This window comes from Balaenoptera physalus (genome assembly GCF_965194825.1).
Source record: "Balaenoptera physalus genome assembly, chromosome: 3".
In the NCBI taxonomy this organism is placed as follows: Eukaryota; Metazoa; Chordata; class Mammalia; order Artiodactyla; family Balaenopteridae; genus Balaenoptera; species Balaenoptera physalus.
In genome coordinates this window covers 83,894,127-83,912,980 of record NC_138890.1, presented here as the reverse complement: position 1 = coordinate 83,912,980, position 18,854 = coordinate 83,894,127, and the positions used below count along the sequence as shown (strand labels likewise).

Below are 18,854 nucleotides of genomic sequence, written 5' to 3'. Positions count from 1 at the left end.
TTATAAAATAAGAATAATGTTTTGCCTTATTTTGGTAACCAACCATATTCTTCAATTTTTAAACATTCATACTCTAAGAGTATTTGTTTTGCTTTGAAATACAGTGCTTCATATTGTGTCATGAATATGGAAGTGACCACAAATAAGAATATATGTGATCTTACATATACAGAAAAGTATTATGAGATGAGGTAAAGGGTGGGAAATATACCAGTGCTACTCTGAGTTCATAATTGAATAATCACTTACTCTGCCTTAATTGCCTCATCTCCAAAATCTGAAGGTTAAACCAGGTAGGTCTAATACCTTCTGGCTTCTTTCTCTGATCCTATCATCATCAGTACCACTTCATTTCTGAGGATACTGATTTCTCCATAGAGCTAGGTGTAAGGGGATATTTAAACCCTCTGGAAATATTATATTTAAACAGTATCAACTTACTAATAAGGCCATGTTTCTATGATTGTAATTATCCGGTTGTAGCAAGACAGGGCAAGTGTATTTATTTTCTCCTTTTCTCCTCAGTCTTGTCCCTCCCGCCAGATTTGTTGCAACAACTCATTCAGTGAGACCAAAAATTCCTTCTTTGGTTAGTAACTTAATGGCTAAATTACATTTATCAATTCAAATGGAGATGATTATAATTAATTATTTAATACAACATAAGTAAGTATGAATCATGAAGAAAGATCATTTTCCTAGGTTGAATTTTTTTAAGGTTAATAAAGATATGTAAAGGTTAGGTTAGATGTTTTCTTAAACTACAAACTGTTTTCATTTTTGAAATGTGTAAGCATTTGTTTGTATAAGTAATATGTATTCGTTGTAGAAAATGTGGACTCTTCAGGAAAGCACAAAGAACTAAATAACTTACTGGTATTCCAACCACTGAGAGAGATGCTGTTCTCACAGCTGGGCTTATTTCTTTGTTTCACAAATATGAATTCCTTTTAAAAAATAAAATTAGGAGCAAATTATGTACATAAGTTTCTCACTTGCTTGTTTAAATATATTGTCTTTAAATATTATAGATATAAAAATTTAATATATTCATAATATATTAGGGAAATGCTATAAGTAATAACCATTCCCTCAAACTTAGATATTTAAGATGTAGACCACATTTTTAAGGGGCAGAGTTGCTATTATAACTCATGATTTTTAGACCTATTGGGAATGAGGAAAACCAGGTTACCTTGTGAGAATTTGAGACTCTCTTGGATGGCTATACAGTGAGCATCCTAACCATCTTCGCTAACATAAAAGGGACGCTATTTAAAACTAGTTTAAAAGGCTTCCAGTCTGTTGAAAGATCCCCACATATTGTAAAGTCTCATTGTTTGCGGCCCTCTTCTGTGGGTCCTGCCTGTGCCCTGTGGCTCATTCTTGTCTGCCTACTGAGACGGCCAGGCAATCTTGATTCTCTGTGGTCCTCCCAAGGTTGAGATTCTGTCTGGAGATCTGGACTTCCTCGCCTGGGCCCTCCTGTAGGTGCCCCAGCCTTGCCTCCTGACCTGGCATGTAGTCACTGGTCTTTCAACCAAGAAGACCCCGTACCTCACAACTTGGAATGCATGCACCTTGATCATGGAGCAGGTGGGCTTTAATCTCTGGGGCACCATACAGTGTCACACGACTCTTCCTAAGAGATCAGCACAATAGCCTATAATTCAAAAAAGGACCACTGTGGAGTTTTTCAAAATAAAGGTAGCCCATTCCTTTCTTCATGCTGGTAAACCTCTGGAAGAGTAAGGCTGTTATCCCTGACCTTCAGCACTTCACGTATGTCTGTTGTCCAGGTTCAGATCACCGTGATCCTTTCTGTTCTGCTTGTGGACACGTTTGAAGTTGTGCGTATAATGCATCAGTTTCCATTCCTGGCTTTCACAGTTGATTGTCCTGAAGACCTGCTGGTCTTATCTTCACAGAAGATTATAGAATATTATTTTTAGAGAATAATTATTTCCTCTCTGTGCATTTATGCTAATTCACTAATTTGTATATCCATGTATTTGATTTGCTCTATTTTTAAGTCCCTGAAAATTCAGCAAGTTGCTCTTTTACCATTTATTTCTTATGATTAAAATGTGTTTGATACAAACACATTTGTTCTTAGTTCACCTATTTTAAGTTTTTTACCATCAATCTAAAGGCTTGTTACTTGTTCTTATTGGCCATGCGGTTTCTGTCATATTGATGGAAGACACTGATAACTATCTGAAGATTAAAAACTGTAGTAATGTACTTAGTACAAAACATTGTTTAATGTGCTTGAGACCAAAAATAATAACTCTTCGGGGTTCTTTTCTCTCCTGGTTTTCAGGGTGCTGGTTGCACAGCCCTGGTGGTAGCTGTGGTCGCAAGGAAGCTGGAACTTACCAAAGCAGAAAAGCACGTGCACAACTTCATGATGGACACTCAACTGACAAAAAGAGTAAGTTACCACCCTTGTATCTCCAAAGGGAATATTAGTGTTTTTTCTTTCTTTGGTTTAAATTTTTATTTTATTTTATGTTGGAGTATATAGTTGATTTACAATGCTGTGTTAGTTTCAGGTGTTCACCAAAGTGATTTAGTTATACATACACATATATCTATTCTTTTTCAGATTCTTTTCCCACATAGGTTATTACAGAATAATGAATAGAGTTCCCTGTGCTATACAGTAGGTCCTTGTTGTTTATCTGTTTTATACATAGCAGTGTGTATATGTTAATCCCAAACCCTTAATTCATCCCCTCCCACACCTTTCCCCTTTGGTAACCATAAGTTTGTTTTCAAAGTCTGTGAGTCTGTTTCTGTTTTGTACATAAATTCATTTGTATCATTTTTTTAGATTCCACGTATGTGATATCATATGATATTTGTCTTTGACTTACTTCACTTAGTATGAGAATCTCTAGGTCCATCCATGTTGCTGCAAATGGCATTATTTCATTCTTTCTTATGGCTGAATAATATTTCATTGTATATATGTACCACATCTTCTTTATCCATTCATCTGTAGGTGGACATTTAGGTTGCTTCCATGTCTTGGCTATTGTAAACAGCGCTGAAATGAACATTGGTGTGCATGTATCCTTTCGAACCATGGTTTTCTCCAGATATATGCCTAGGAGTGGGATTGCTGGATCTTATGATAGCTCTATTTTTAGCTTTTTAAGGAACCTCCATACTGTTCTCCACAGGGCTGCACATTCTCACCAACAGTGTAGGAGGGTTCCCTTTCCTCCACACTGCCTCCAGCATTTGTTGTTTGTAGATTTTCTGATGATGCCCATTCTGACTGGTATGATAACTCATTGTAGTTTTGATTTGCATTTTTCTAATACTTAGTGATGTTGAGCATCTTTTCACGTGCCTCCTGGCCATCTGTATGTCTTCTTTGGAGAAATGTCTATGTAGGTCTTCTGCCCATTTTTTGATTGGGTTGTTTGGTTTTTTTGTTGTTGAGTTGTATGAGCTTTTTGTATATTTTGGAGATTAAGACCTTGTCAGTCGCACCATTTGCAAATATTTTCTCCCATTCTGTGTGTTGTCTTTTCGTTTTGTTTATGGTTTCCTTTGCTGTGAAAAAGCTTTTAAGTGTAATTAGGTCCCATTTGTTTATTTTGTTTTCATTTTCAGTACTCAAGGCAGTGGATCCTAAAAGATATTGCTGCAATTTATGTCAAGGAGTGTTCTACGTTTTCCTGTAAGAGTTTTACGGTATTTGGTCTTACATTTAGGTCTTTAATCCATTTTGAGTTTATTTTTGTGTACAGTGTTACAGAATGTTCTAATTTCAGTCTTTTACATGTAGCTGTCCAGTTTTCCCAGCACCACTTATTGAAGAGACCATCTTTTCTCTATTGTATATTCTTGCCTCCTTATTGTAGATTAATTGAACATAAGTGTGTGGGTTTATTTCTGGGCTTTCTATCCTGTTCTGTTGATCTATTATTTCTGTTTTTGTGCCAGTACCATACTGTCTTGATTACTGTAGTTTTGTAATATAGTTTTACTTCAGGGAGCCTGATTCCACTAGCTCCATTTTTCTTTCTCAAGATTGCTGTGGCTATTCAGGTTCTTTTGTGTTTCCAAACAAATTTTAAGACTTTTTGTTCTAGAACTGCAGAAAATTGAGAATTTAAAAGGGATTGCATTGAGTCTGTAGATTACCTTGGGTAGTATAGTCATTTTGACAGTAATTGATTCTTCCAATCCAGGTACATGGTATATCTTTGCATCTGTTTGTGTCCTCTTCAATTTCTTTCATCAGTGTCTTAATAGTTTTCTGAGTACAGGTTTTTTACCTCCTTAGGTAGGTTTATCCTAGGTATTTTATTCTTTTTGATGCAATGATTACTGGGATAGTTTCCTTAATTTCTCTTTCTGACCTTCAGTTGTTTGTTAGTGTATAGGAATGCAAGAGATTTCTGTGTATTAATTTTGTATCCTGAAACTTTACCAAATTCATTGATGAACTCTAGTAGTTTTCTGGTATCATCCTTAGGATTTTCTGTGTTTAGTGTCATGTCATATCATGTCTACTTCTTTTCCAGTTTGGATTCCTTTTATTTCTTTTTCTTCTCTAATTGCTATGGCTAGGACTTGCAAAACTATGTTGAATAAAAGTGGTGAGAGTGGACACGCTCGTCTTGTTCCTGATCTTAGAGGAAATGCTTTCAGCTTTTCACCATTGGGTATGATATTAACTGTAGGTTTGTCGTGTATGGCCCTTATGTTGAGGTATATTCCCTCTATACACACTTTCTGGTGAGTTTTTATCATAAATGTGTGTTGAATTTTGTCAAAAACTTTTTCTGCATTTATTGAGATGATCATTTGGGTTTTATTCTTCAGTTTGTTAATGTGATGTATCACACTGATTGATTTGCAAATATTGAAAAATCCTTGCATCCCTGGGATAAATCCCTCTTGATCATGGTGTGTGATCCTTTTCATGTACAGTTGGATTCAGCTTGCTAGTATTTTGTTGAGGATTTTTGCATGTATGTTCATCAGTGATACTGGCCTGTAAGTTTCTTATTTTGTGGCATCTTTGTCTGGTATCATGGTGATTATGGCCTCATAGAATGAGTTTGGAAGTGTTCCTTCCTCTGCAATTTTTCAAAATAGTTTCAAAAGGATAGGTGTTAACTCTTCTGTAGATGTTTGATAGAATTCGCCTGTGAATCCATCTGGCCCTGGACTTTCATTTGTTGGGCGTTTTTTAATCACAGTTTCAATTTCTGTGCTTGTGACTGGTCTGTTCATATTTTCTATTGCTTCCTGGTTCGGTCTTGGGAGATTGTACCTTCCCAAGAATTTTTCCATTTCTTTGAGGTTGTCCACTTTATTGGCATATAGTTGCTTGTAGTAGTCTTATGATCCTTTGTATTTCTTTGGTGTCAGTTGTAACTTCTCCTTTTTCATTTCAATCGTTTCATTTATTGATTTGAGCCCTCTCTCTTTCTTGATGAGTCTGAATAAAGGTTTATCAACTTTATCTTTTCCAAGAACCAGCTTTGAGTTTTATTAATCTTTGCTATTGTTTTCTTTGTTTCTATTTCATTTATTTCTGCTCTGATCTTTATGATTTCTTTCCTTCTACTAACTTTGAGTTTTGTTTGTTCTTTCTCTAGTTGCTTTAGGTGTAAGGTTAGGTTGTTTGTTTGGGATTTTTCTCGCTTCCTGAGGTAAGATTGTATTGCTATAAACTTCCCTGTTAAAGGTGCTTCTGCTGTGTCCCATAGCTTTTGGATCATCATGTTTTAATTTGTCTCTAGGTATTTTTTTATTTCCTCTTTGATTTCTTCAGTGATCCATTGGTTGTTTAGTTAACACATTGTTTAGCTTCCACGTGTTTGTGTTTTTTATAGTTTTTTTTTTACCCCCTTGTAGTTGATTTCTAATCTCATAGCATTGTGCTCGGAGAAGATGCTTGGTATGATTTCAGTTTTCTTGAATTTATCAGTGCTGGGTTTATGGCCCAGTATGTGATCTATCCTGGAGAGTGTTCAATGAGCACTTGAGAAGAAAGTGTATTCTGCTCTTTTTGGATGGAATGCTCTATAAATATCAATTAAGTCCATCTGATATATTGTGTCATTTAAGACCTGTGCTTCCTTAATGATTTTCTGTCTGGATGATCTGTCCATTGCTGAAAGTGGGGTGTTAAAGTCCCCCACTATTATTGTGTTACTGTCGATTTCTCCTTTTATGGCTGTTGGCATTTGCCTTGTGTATTGAGATGCTCCTATGTTGGGTGCATAAATATTTACAATTGTTATATCTTCTTCTTGGATCGATCCCTTGATCATTATGTAGTGTCCTTCCTTGTCTGTTGTGACAGTCTTTTATTTTAAAGTCTATTTTGTCTGATACGAGAATTGCTACTCCAGCTTTCTTTTGATTTCCATTTACGTGGACTATCTTTTTCCATCCCCTCACTTTCAGTCTGTATGTATGTGTCCCTAGATCTGAAGTGAGTCTCTTGTAGACAGCATATATATGGGTCTTGTTTTTATATCCATTCTGTGTTGTTTGGTTAGAGCATCTAATCCATTTACATTTAAGGTAATTACCAATATGTATGTTTCTGTTGCCATTTTCTTAATTGTTTTGGGATTATTTTCATGGGTCTTTCTTTTTTCTTCCTTTCCCCTTTTGTTCTCTTCTCTTCTGATTTGATGACTATCTTTAGTGTTGTGTTTGGATTCCTTTTTGTGTGTATATCTGTTGTAGATTTTTGGTTTGTGGGTACCATGAAGTCTTGATATAGCAGTCTATAAGATTGTTTTAAGTTGCTGGTCTCTTAGTTTCAAATGCATTTCCAGTATCCTACATTTGAACTCTCCTCTTCTCACAATTGCTGGTTTTGATATCATATTTGTGTGTGGATTATTTCCTACCTTTACTGTACGTTTGCCTTTACTGATGAGCTTTCCCAGTTGTAATTTTCTTGTTTCTAGTTGTGTCCTTTTCTTTCCCACCTAGAGAAGTTCTTTTAGCATTTGTTGTAAAGCTGGTCTGGTGGTGCTGAATTCTCTTAGCTTTTGCTTGTTTGCAAAGCTTTTCATTTCTCCATTGAATCTGAACGAGAGCCTTGCTGGGTAGAATATTCTTGATTGTAGCTTTTTCCCTTTCATCACTTTGAATATATCATGACACTCCCTGCAGAGTTTCTGTGGAGAAATCAGCTGATAACCTTATGGGGATTCCCTTCTTGCTTTTAATATTTTCTCTTTGTCTTTAATTTTTGTCAATTCGATTAATATGTGTCTTGGCATGTTCCTCCTTGGGTTTATCCTGTATGGGACTCTCTGCACTTCCTGGACTTCAGTGAGTGTTTCCTTTCCTATGTTAAGGAGGTTTTCAGCTATTATCTCTTCAAATATTTTCTCAGGGTCTTTCTCTCTCTCTTCTCCTCCTGGGACCCCTATAAGGTGAATGTTGGTGCATTTACTGTTGTCCTGAGGTCTCTGAGACTGTGTTCATTTCTTTTCTTTTCATTACTTTTTCTTTATTCTGCTTTGAGGCAGTGATTTCCACCATCTGTCTTCCAGCTCACTTATCTGTTCTTCTGCCTGATTTATTCAGCTATTGATTCCTTCTAATGTATTTTTTCATGTTAGTAATTGTATTATTCATCTCTGGTTATTTGTTGTTTGTTTACCTAGATTTAGCTAGATCTTTGTTAAACATTGCCTGTATGTATCATCTTTTAGGTTTGTGCCTCCATTCTTTTTCCATGATCTTGGATCATCTTTACTATCATTATTCTGAATTCTTTTTCAAGTAGCTTGCCTATCTCCACTTAACCTAGTTGTTCTTTTGGGGTTTTATCTTGTTCCTTTGTCTGGAACATATTCCTCTGCCATCTCATTTTGTCTAACTTTCTGTGTTTGCAGTCCCACAGGCTGCAGGATTTTGGTTCCTCTTGCTTCTGGTGTCTGCCCACTGGGGGGTGGTGCTGGGTCTTGTCCCTCTGGTGGGCAGGGCCATATCAAGGGGTGTGTTTTTAGGCAGCTGTGCACTCAGGAAGCTTTTAAGCAGCCTGTCTGCTCTTGGGTGTTGCTGTGTTCTTGCCCTGTTTGTTGTTTGCCCTAAGGTGTCCCAGCACTGGAGCCTTCAGGCTGTTGGGTGGGGCAAGGTCTTGGCATCAAAATGGCAGCCTCCAAGACAGCTCACACCTATGAGTGCTCCCCAGTACCTCTGCCACCAGTGTCCTTTTCCCTGCAGTGAGCCACAGCTGCCCTTCCACCTCCCCAGGAGACCCTCCAAGAGCAGCAGGTAGGTAGGTCTGCTCTAGGCTCTAATGAAGTCACTGCTTTTTCCCCTGGGTTTCGGTGTGCACGAGACCTTGTGTGCATCCTCCAAGAGTGTCAGTTCTGCTTCCCCCAGTCCTGTGGAGTTCCTGCGATCAAGTCCCACTGACCTTCAAAGCCAAACGCTCTGGGGGCTCCTCCTCCTGATGCCAGTCCTGCAGACTGGGGGCCCTGATGTGGGGCTCAGAACCCTCTCTGTGATATAATTATGTGGGAGAACCTCTGCAATATAATTATTTTCCACTTTGTGGGTCATCCACCCAGTGGCTATGGGATCTGATTGTATGGCAAATGCACCCCTCTTACCATCTTGTTGTGGCTTCTTCTTTGTCTTTGGAAGTAGAATATCTTTTTTGGTAGGTTCCAGTCCTTTTTTATTGATGGTTGTTCAGCAGTTAGTTGTAGTTTTGGTGTTTTCATGAGAGGAGGTGAGCTCAGGTCCTTCTACTCTGCCATCTTGTCTGGGGCTCCTGTTTTCTTTCAATTTTGGGCAATAATAGTTTTTACTTTGACCTCTGAAGCTGAAATGATATGGTTTAAAGTTAAGGCATTCTTGGAGTCAGTTCCATTTTTTCACATTGAGAATAAACTCTTCCTAACTTTAGGTCAGTCAGGAAATAATTGGAAAACCTTGGTATTTACTCAAGTATAAAAATAAACCACATAAATCTAAAATAGGCATACTTAACATTTAAGTTTGCAGCATGCAAGAGGAGACCAATATTGGATTGAGTAGGAAAGAATATACCATCAGTGTATTATAAAAACTTTTATGGGAAGGTGATTCAACTGATATTTTATTGAGCTTCTGTGAGATAGTCACTGTTCTAAAGACTGGGGTTGCAAAGACAAAGAAAAAAAACCCACTACCTTTAGGACCCCAAGGTAGGGGTAGAGAGATGTTGAAAATGGTATGGCATCCAGACAGGAGAAAACAGTCATCACAGTTTTTACAGAGCCCTTGCTCTGTGCCAGCCACTGCTCTAAGCTTGTCACATTAGAGCAGTGGCTGGCACACTTGTCTCATCCTTACAACTTTCTGAGTGAAGTGCTAGGATCATAGCCATTATACAAATGTGGAAGCCAAGACCCAGAGGCTAGGTATCGCATGTAAAAAGAAAAAGACTTGTATCATGCTAAATTTTTAGCCTCTCTTCATAGTCACTTGGGACACCAAAATAACAAGGTCAAAAATAACAAAATTATTTTACACCAGTCACCTTGCTATATAACCACTCCTCAACATGGAATCTAATTGGTCTGTCATTGAAATAACAAAATATGTTGTCATACTTTACCCATAAAAGAATCAAGAGAGGTCTCAAGCAGCATTCTAATTGTAGTGTTTTTACTCACTCTATCAGATAGTATTTTGAGACTTCATTGCACTTAGTAGGTCCACACAATTCTAGATGATCAAAGACACTCACTTGCCACCATGCTTTCAACCTGGATTTACCACTTTGGAATGTCTTCTACTTTACACAGTTTTCTCTCATTTTCTTCGGTTCCTGAATTCATTCTCTAAATTCGTGAACATTTCTAAATGTTACAGGGTAGCACACAGAGGGTGGAAGGAGAGATGTAAAAGAGCTGAGTGGAAGGTTGGGGTTCTTGTAACCTTCAAGGATATCCTAGGAAATAAAAATACATGCACATTACATTATTAGTCCACATCTAATCCAAAATTGTAGCACGTTTTGTGTATCTCATTGTGTGTTTAAGGATCAGAAGTTGTACAATATCAAAAAAATATCTCTTCCATAAAGTCCCTTGTATAATCCAAATAATTTTATCATGAAGATTATGTTTTCACAGGAATTAAGTTAATGCCACACTTAAGATACTATGTGGAAAAATACCTTAAAACACCGTATAATCCATGTACTGATAAATCTTTTCAGTAGAAAAAAAAACCTTGTGACAGAATCCAAATAATGAAAATTTTTTAAACAACAAATTAATTAGCATATTTAGACAGATTTTCCCCATGTTTTATTTTGAGAAGGAAAAAAAGTAATTTCTTTACATTTACCTTGGGATATTGATATTCCATATCTTTAGTATTGAAACACTTTTGGAAAACACAAGGGCTTTGATTTAAAAGTCTACCGTTTAACATGGTTGTATACTGCTTTTGATGAGGATGTATGTGAGAATCACAGAAGTCTCCCAGTTTCTTTCAGGAGACACTCCAGGTTGATTTTACACTTTAGCTACTTTAGCTGAGGGTCCCTCAACCTCAGCACTATTGGCCTTTGGGGCTGGATGTTTGTTGTATGGGACTTTCTTGTATGTTGCAGCATCCTTGGCCTCCACTCACTAGAAGCTAGATGCCAGCAGCACTTCCCCTAACTTGTGACAACAAAATTGCCTCTAGACTTTGCCACATGTCTCCTAAAGGGACAAAGCCTCCACAGTGAGAACCACTGCTTTTGCTTGTTATTCCCCAAAGATTTGGAGATGGGGACAAGTTCCCTTAACAGATACTCTTTGACCATGCTGAATTTATTGTCATCACCTTCCTGGGAATAATGTATTCATTTCACAAAAATATACTGTGGACCTAATGTAGCCAGGGTTCTTGAGTTAACTGCTATAGTCCAGGGATCAGATAATTTTAAGCTTTTATAATGCTGTTCCTTCAGTAAATCAGATGAAAGTTCTGTTTCTTCCTGCTTGGCGGAAAAATGCACTTGTGCTCTTGCTAATGATGTTGCTCTTGGGTCCCCTTATGGATTCAGGATGTAGATCTATGCATCTAGATGACCTTCCTTTAGTTTTTATGACTAGAACTCATTTCCCCAGTCATCACATTTTCTGATGTTACTGCTTTTCTGTCATAAGTTCTTGTATACATTTGGTAAACTCCCTGTAGATAATGTTGAATTAGGAGTCATATTGTTGGTAGAAAGCTTTTTCAGTAAAAAGTACTGTTCTAGTTTCAAAATTCACATTCTCCACCATGCTTATGATGCTTTATTAATTCTATTATCTCACTACTATTGCTTAAAAGCGCAGCTACTTTGAAGTATTTCGTGCGAACAGAGTCTCTAATAGGTCTGAGAAAGACACTCGAGCAGGCTTGCTGACAGGTCTATTTTTATAGGCAAAATGCCACTAAGTACAAAAGCAAATGTTAAAATGGCATTAAAAATCAAACAAATTTCTAGTTTATGATTCCCATTCCATTATTATACTCAATATAGCATATGAAAATAATAGCCCTTTTATGTTTCTCTCTGTATTATTTTATACAAAGTTAGTTATCAATTAATGAGTGTCATTGATTCCATTTGGTTATTTATGGAATTTTTAAGTGGACCCATTTTATAATTTTTAAATAAAAAAATCTAAAATACTGAATGATCAATTAAAAATTATTTCTGGATAATAACCAAGAATAAACAAGGACCTTAAAGCCATACATAGTTACTAAGATGACAGATTAAAAATGAAAATATCCCCTGAAACACTACATCGAAGCTTTTTGATGGTCAACAGGGATAGTGGTCACAGACATTCTGAAATCTTAATTTGACTTTTTTAACATTCATATTGCTTTTCTTTAAATGATAGATTATTCTTCCAGGAAGAAATGGACCCTTCCAAGCCTTCCAGTGTGTATTTTAACTAAACTGAACAATTTCCATGAAAAATTATTCACCATGTACAAAGTTTGAGGAACAATTTTATACAGAACTCATTTCTCTGTGGGACTACATTAACCACATGAAATACTGTGTTTTAAAGTAGAACACACAATTCACTGGGCACGAGCATTAATGGAGGATTGTCCTATATAATTCCAAAAGTTTACATGACACTCCTCTGCAATTCAAAAATGGCCAATAGGTCCATGTAACCTGAATAATCTAAGGATTTCAAAATCAAAGCATAATAGCGATAACTTATCAGTAGGCTTAGTAAGACAGAACCAGCTATTTAATAGATTCGTAGCATATGACCTTACGGACGCAATGTGTTTACCATGCTAAAGCTTTAGGAAATATATTATTATTACTATTCATTCAGGTTTGAACCAAAAAGAAATCTTGGAGTTTGGCCCTCTGGCTACTTTCATTGTGGAAAGAAACTTGAAAACAAGCCATTCTGAGAACCCAGGCATAATTTTTAAAGTCGCTAGATGTACCATGAAGGATAATTATACATATTAACGTCCACTGTGGGTGTTTCCAATCCTGTTAAGAATTCTCAATAAGATCCATAATAAGAACACTATTATGCAATTATATGTAATTATGTAATTTTGTTTCTTGCATATCTCTTAACAAGTGAACAGAAATTCTAGAGGATTTACTGTGTGTAGCTTTTATATCATGCTTGGCTACATATCCCAGTGGGTTAAAATACAAATGCATGGATCCCTTGACCTTGCCTTGTTCCATTCACCCCACCGCAGGTACCTGGTCTCACGGAGAACTGGGCTGGCAAGAAAGGTTGGTGCCCTGAGCACATCCATCCCCGCTGCTGCAGGGGCAGTGAGAGCACATGATGTCCTACTAAGCTGCACAGGCTTAGTGGCCTTGACTTTGTCCCCCAGGCATCCTGGAGGCATCACCCACAGCATATAGAGCAACATTTTACTGTAATTATCAGAATGAGAAGCAAGAAACTCTCCTGCCTCAAAAAAGCCTCTGAAGGGAGAGGCAAGAGGAAGAAAAAGAAAGTAGTAAAAAGCAAAGGAAATCTATAAACAAAGTAGCCTGTTAAATAACTCTCTAATTGTATGTATCATATAGGGTTGAACGAAACAAACATTCAGTTAAAAGTCAATCAGCTTTAAGAGCTTTTGTGGTTTATAAAGTATTGTTTCACATAAAAAATATATTTTACCTTACTACCTATGGCTTTAATAATTTATAATTACCTAGGAGTCAGCAATAGAACATGTCATGTCCTTTATACCTATGAAAGTGGGTTGAAGGCATCTAGTGACTATTACTACTTTTCATAGTATAAATAGCTTATAGGGCCTTTGTTTTCTCAAATTATTACTAAAATATCTGATTATTTTATGCCTTTCAAAATTTTTCTGATAAAAGACTTGCATTTGAGTTGACCACTAATTTGTTTTTAATTTTTATTTTATATTGGAGTATAGTTGATTGCAATGTTGTGTTTCAGATGTACAGCAAAGTGAGTCAGTTATACATATACATGTATCTATTCTTTTACAAATTCTTTTCCCATTTAGGTCATTACAGAATATTGAGCAGAGTTCCCTGTGCTATAGTAGGTCCTTGTTGGTTATCTATCAATATTTTAAATATAGCAGTGTGTACATGTCAATTAGTGAGGTAGAACAAATGTTCTTATTTTCCTTTTTCCCTGTGTGAGTGTGTCTTTGGGGGTAGAGGAAATGGAGAGAGGAAGAGAAGGTTCCTGTTAAGAAAGGGCCCACCTTTCACTTTCCTTGTTCTGTGAAGTAGAGGAAATAAGTTGTATTTCATAGTGGTGCTGGGCCATTAATTGGCAACATATACTATAGCTACTAATTATTGAGAGATATCTGTGAATCCCTCGTACCAACTCTCATGGTATCTAGCAAGTGATAGAGACTCAATAAATTTGTTGAATTAATAAATGGAAATGCTCTGACCCCTTTAGATCCTAGGTCTCTTCTTTAAACCTGTACACCCTTCTTATCAGGAGGGTCCTTTGGTTGATAAATATGCATCTATGGTTATGATTAGAAGTTTTTATGATACAAATTATGTATACTATGGTGCCAAATTTAACACCATAGACATTTATTTAATACCAGCTATGCCAAAAGCACTGAGCTAGGGAGAAACAATGACATGACCTCTAAAACTTTGTAAATGCCCTGGAAAGTGGAGCAGGGGCTCCAGAGTTACATTGTTACATGACTATAGAGCAGGGTTCTTAACTGCAAATAAACTTTCATCTCAATGATCACAAATGCACAGACCTACTTCTCCTCTCCCCCGGTTTTCCTGTAAATTTGGATTAGCATTTTCAGGTAACAATTCCCATCCTTCAAACCTGTAAAACACTGAGGTGTTTCCTCCCTGTCTTCTGTCCCCTTTCAACCCTATGAGGAACCGAGGAAAAAATCTACTATTATCAGTAGAGGATAAGTTTTTCTATGTTTGGGTATATTGTTTTGTTTCTGCTGTATTGAAAAGTAGCAGTTAAATAAGATGCTTTAAGAGATTTATTCCTGTATTTGAAAGAGAGTTAGTTAGAAAGGGGATGTTTCACCATAAATGGATATATTTCACAGTTCTTAAAAGCAGCTGTAGGGATTTCATTTTCAGATGAGGAGTCAATTATTTTTCAGCCTGTCATCTACATTGCATGTTTCGTGAATACAAATCCTACAATATAAAGTCCAGGGGTTATCGCCCACTGCAGTACACTCTGAAATTGAGGTTCCCTACTCCCTTCCAGTCATTCCCCCACCATCCCAAAGAAAAAGAATCATTTAAAATACATTAAGGACAAGTATTGGATCACCTTTGAAAATTTTATAGACTTTAACAATTTGGCATTTGCTCTTTGTAGATGAGAATCCAAACCAAAATTAATTGCTGTGTTCTATTCCAAACACTGCTATGTTCAACTGCTGTGTTCTTGTCTCATCACTTCTTACCCAGTTTTCTAGCTGCCTCACTGGTCTGTGTTCTAGGTTCTTACTCTGTGTCTTGAGCTGATAAAACCAGGGAGGGAGGATATACCAAGGCCCTTACCAGTCCTCCAGGCAGTACATCTGCTCAGAGAGCTGAGACCTCCAGTAGCCAGCCCTTCTCCTTGCTAGCAGGGAAGGGCCTGTCCCAACCCCAGGCAGTGCTGGCTAGTCACTTCCCACTCCTATCTCTTTAAAAGCAAGGTCCTCCTACAAAGCTACAGTCATCAAAACAGTATGGTACTGGCCCAAAAACAGAAATATACATCAATGGAACAGGATAGAAAGCCCAGAAATAAACACACACACCTATGGTCAATTAAGCTACGACAGAGGAGACAAGAATATACAATGGAGAAAAGACAGTCTCTTCAATAAATGGTGCTGGGGTAACTAGACAGCTACATGTAAAAGAATGAAATTAGAACACTCACTAACACCAAAAAGAAACTCAAACTGGATTAAAGACCTAAATGTAAGCGCAGACACTGTAAAACTCTTAGAGGAAAACATAGGAAGAACATTCTTTGACATAAATTGCAGCAAAATCTTTTTTGATCTGTCTCCTGGAGTTATGGAAATAAATAAACACATGGGACCTAATCAAACTCAAAATCTTTTTCACAGCAAAGGAAACCATAAACAAAACGAAAAGACAACCCATAAAATGGGAGAAAATATTTGCAGACGATACAACTGACAAGGGATTAATCTCCAAAATTTACAAACAGCTCATGTGCCTCAATATCAAAAAAAAACAAACAGCCCAATCCAAAAATGGGCAGAAGACCTAGATAGACATTTCTCCAAAGAAGACATACAGATGGCCAGGAGGCACATGAAAAGATGCTCAACATCACTAATTATTTACAGAAATGCAAATCAAAACTACAATGAGGTATCACCTCACACAGGTCAGAATGGCCATCATCAAAAAGTCTACAAACAATAAATGCTGGAGAGGGTGTGGAGAAACGGGAACCCTCCTACACTGTTGGTGGGAGTATAAATTGGTAAAACAGTGGAGAGTAGTATGGAGTTTCCTTAAAAAAACTAAGAATAGAGCTACCATATGACCCAGCAATCCCACTACTGGGCATATACCCAGAGAAAACCATAATTCAAAAGGATACATGCACCCCAATGTTCATTGCAGCACTGTTTACAATAGCCAAGACAAGGAAGCAACCTAAATGTCCATCAACAGAGGAATGGATAAAGAAGATGTGGTGCAGATAAACAATGGAATATTACTCAGCCATAAATAAAAAATGAAATAATGCCATTTGCAGCAACATGGATGGACCTGGAGATTATCATACTAAGCGAAGTAGTCAGACAGAGAAAAACAAATATCATCATATAATGTCGCTTATATGCAGAATCTAAAAGAAAAATGATACAAATGAACTTATTTACAAAACAGAAACACTCACAAAACAGAAACAGCAACTTAGAGAATGAATTTATGGTTACCAGGGGGAAAGGGTGAGGGATAGATTGCGAGTTTGGGACTGACATATACTCACTGCTGTCTATAAAATAGATAACCACCAAGCACCTACTGCATAGCACAGGGAAGTTGGCTCAATATTCTGTAATAACCTAAAAGGGAAAAAAATTTGAAAAAGAATGGATACTTGAATGGTTATAACTGAATCACTTCGCTGTACACCCGTAACTAACACATCATTGTTAATCAACTATACTCCGATATAAAATAAAATTTTTTTAATTAAAAATAAAAGCAAGGTCCTCCAACCTCAGCAAATTACACTGCATCCAGTTCCTTACCTTTGCAAAGGAGACCAGTGTCAGATGGAAGAGCCTTCTGAACGGTGACTCTTACCTTGTGAGGAAGAGAAATGATTCCATAAGAACGAAGAGCAGGAGTTCACTGGAACACCTTTTAACTTCACTGTGGACATGTCACTTACATGCACTGCTGGTGCTCAACACCCCGCGTTTCATTTTTCTATTGGCTGGAGAATGTTCTCCATGCAGAGTCTAATGAATATCCAGAGGAAGTCACAACTAAAAACAGTCTTCAGAAACCAGCCATTTTCTTAAAGTGGGTTCTAGCCATACAATTTCACTCAAAAAGAAAACTCAGCGCCATGAAAAAGGGTTCACCATCAGCCACCCAACCTGATGTTTTCTCTGCTAAAGTGAAAAAATACACATACATACTTGGGCCATAGTTTTGGTAAATTATAATACTCTTCCTTATTGTAAATCTAAGTGCTGAAAAGGAGTTTAACAATAATTCTCTCTAACCTTCTCATGTTAGAGCAAACTAAAATCCTGCAAGGTTAGCTTGTCTCCTTGACCTGACTTGGTTGGTCCAAAGTTAAGAACTTAGAACCCATTTCTGAAGCCCAGTTCACTGTTCTGTCTTACCCCACCACACTGCCTGTCTTTAAAAAGTTGTCTTCCTCCACCCAGCCCCCCTCTAGCCTGCAGCTCTCCTTGTGAGACATCCTTTATCCATCACTCAAAAGAATTAAATGAATCAACTTCCCAGAATAAGTAGCTAACAACAAGCACAAGTGAAAGCTCTGGGTCATCAGTTCTTGTCTTGTGAGCAAGGAAGAGGACTTACCAACTTGCAGGAATCTTTGAAGACTTGAAAGTATCAAGAAAGCAAGTGAATGAAGTCTCACTAGGAAGTATTCACACCTTCCATCAGCTGCAGTAAGTCTTGGCAGTGTTACTATAATGCCTTTATCCTTTAGGTTTGTCCTGTCCATGTGAAACGCAGCGTATTTAAATTACCAACAAAATCATGACAACACAGACTCTCTGTCCGTTGATTAAAGTGTGCTAACAAGTATGCAATTTGCTAAGTCACCCTGGGAGGCTGGATGACTGGGTCTTCTTGTACATTCAGCAGTGGAAACATGCCCTTCCTGTAGTGCACAGCCGGAAATGCCGAGCAAGCTTGCAAAGGACAGGGTTAACCTTGGCCTTCTGGCATTTTGCCTTTCTCCAGGGAAACGAAGAACATGGAGAGAGCAACTGCGATACAAGGTGAAGAAAGCAGCACCTCTTGATTTAAAAAAAAAAAGAAAAGGTAGTTGAAAGGTTCCTCATGGGGTAGAGTAGAAGTTAGCCCCGAAAGAGATCATTAGCCCCTCATATTTCAAGGTAAGCATTCCCAGACAGATACAGGTACTTTTAAAAAGGCACAGAGTCAAGAAAAAAACTTTTGAGATACAGTTACTAAACAGAGCTAGAGCTTACCATGATCATTGGGATGAAGAGTATGATACCCAGCCAAGTTGCAAAGGATTCTGCTCTGGAATTTATCAACTGCTGTGTTTGTTTGTTTTCCTAACAGGTGAAAAACGCAGCTGCCAATGTACTCAGGGAAACATGGCTAATTTACAAAAATACAAAGCTAGTAAAAAAGATAGATCATGCAAAAGTCAGAAAACATCAACGGAAATTCTTGCAAGCTATTCATCAGTAAGTACCATTCTCCACTTTCATTCTGCATTTGTATCTCTGGGTTTTAATTCTTGCACCTGCTTATTCTTCTTTCATGAGGGAGGGAAAAAGAGAACATTATCATGTTTGTTCCCAGAACACGTTATTTGGCATTTTAATAATTCCATAATTTTTCTCAGGATTTCATTTGTCAGTTCATTTTATGATTAAAAATCATTTATTATTGGGAGAATAGCCACATAATATATCAATTAAAGTGTCTATTCAGTGTCTTTTTTTTAGATAGAAGCAATAATTTCAGTTAAAATTGTATTTCTTGATTTATTTATTTATATAGTTTACTCTAAGATGTTTAGTTTGTATCTACTACAGAGTCTTTAAAGAAATTTAACATTTTATGATCCACCTGGACTTTTTAA

General features: G+C 37.1%; 1 protein-coding gene and 1 long non-coding RNA gene across 9 annotated transcripts in view; both read left to right on the top strand.

Annotated features, from left to right (window-relative positions):
• The window catches only part of LOC309657870, an 849,451-nt gene that overhangs the window by 332,973 nt on the left and 497,624 nt on the right, over window positions 1-18,854 (top strand). The gene's annotated exons all lie outside the window — the stretch shown is intronic.
• KCNN2 (potassium calcium-activated channel subfamily N member 2) overlaps window positions 1-18,854 on the top strand; it is a 324,148-nt gene that overhangs the window by 291,847 nt on the left and 13,447 nt on the right. For 6 of the 8 annotated variants that reach the window (XM_082455743.1, XM_082455748.1, XM_082455745.1 and 3 more), the window contains 2 exons: window positions 2,324-2,434; window positions 18,326-18,453. In XM_082455743.1, coding sequence (XP_082311869.1) covers window positions 2,324-2,434; window positions 18,326-18,453 — 239 coding nt within the window. Of the gene's footprint in view, window positions 1-2,323; window positions 2,435-17,430; window positions 17,680-18,325; window positions 18,454-18,854 lie in introns of those variants that run through there. The other 2 variants (XR_014261908.1, XM_082455744.1) reach the window with 2 other exon arrangements.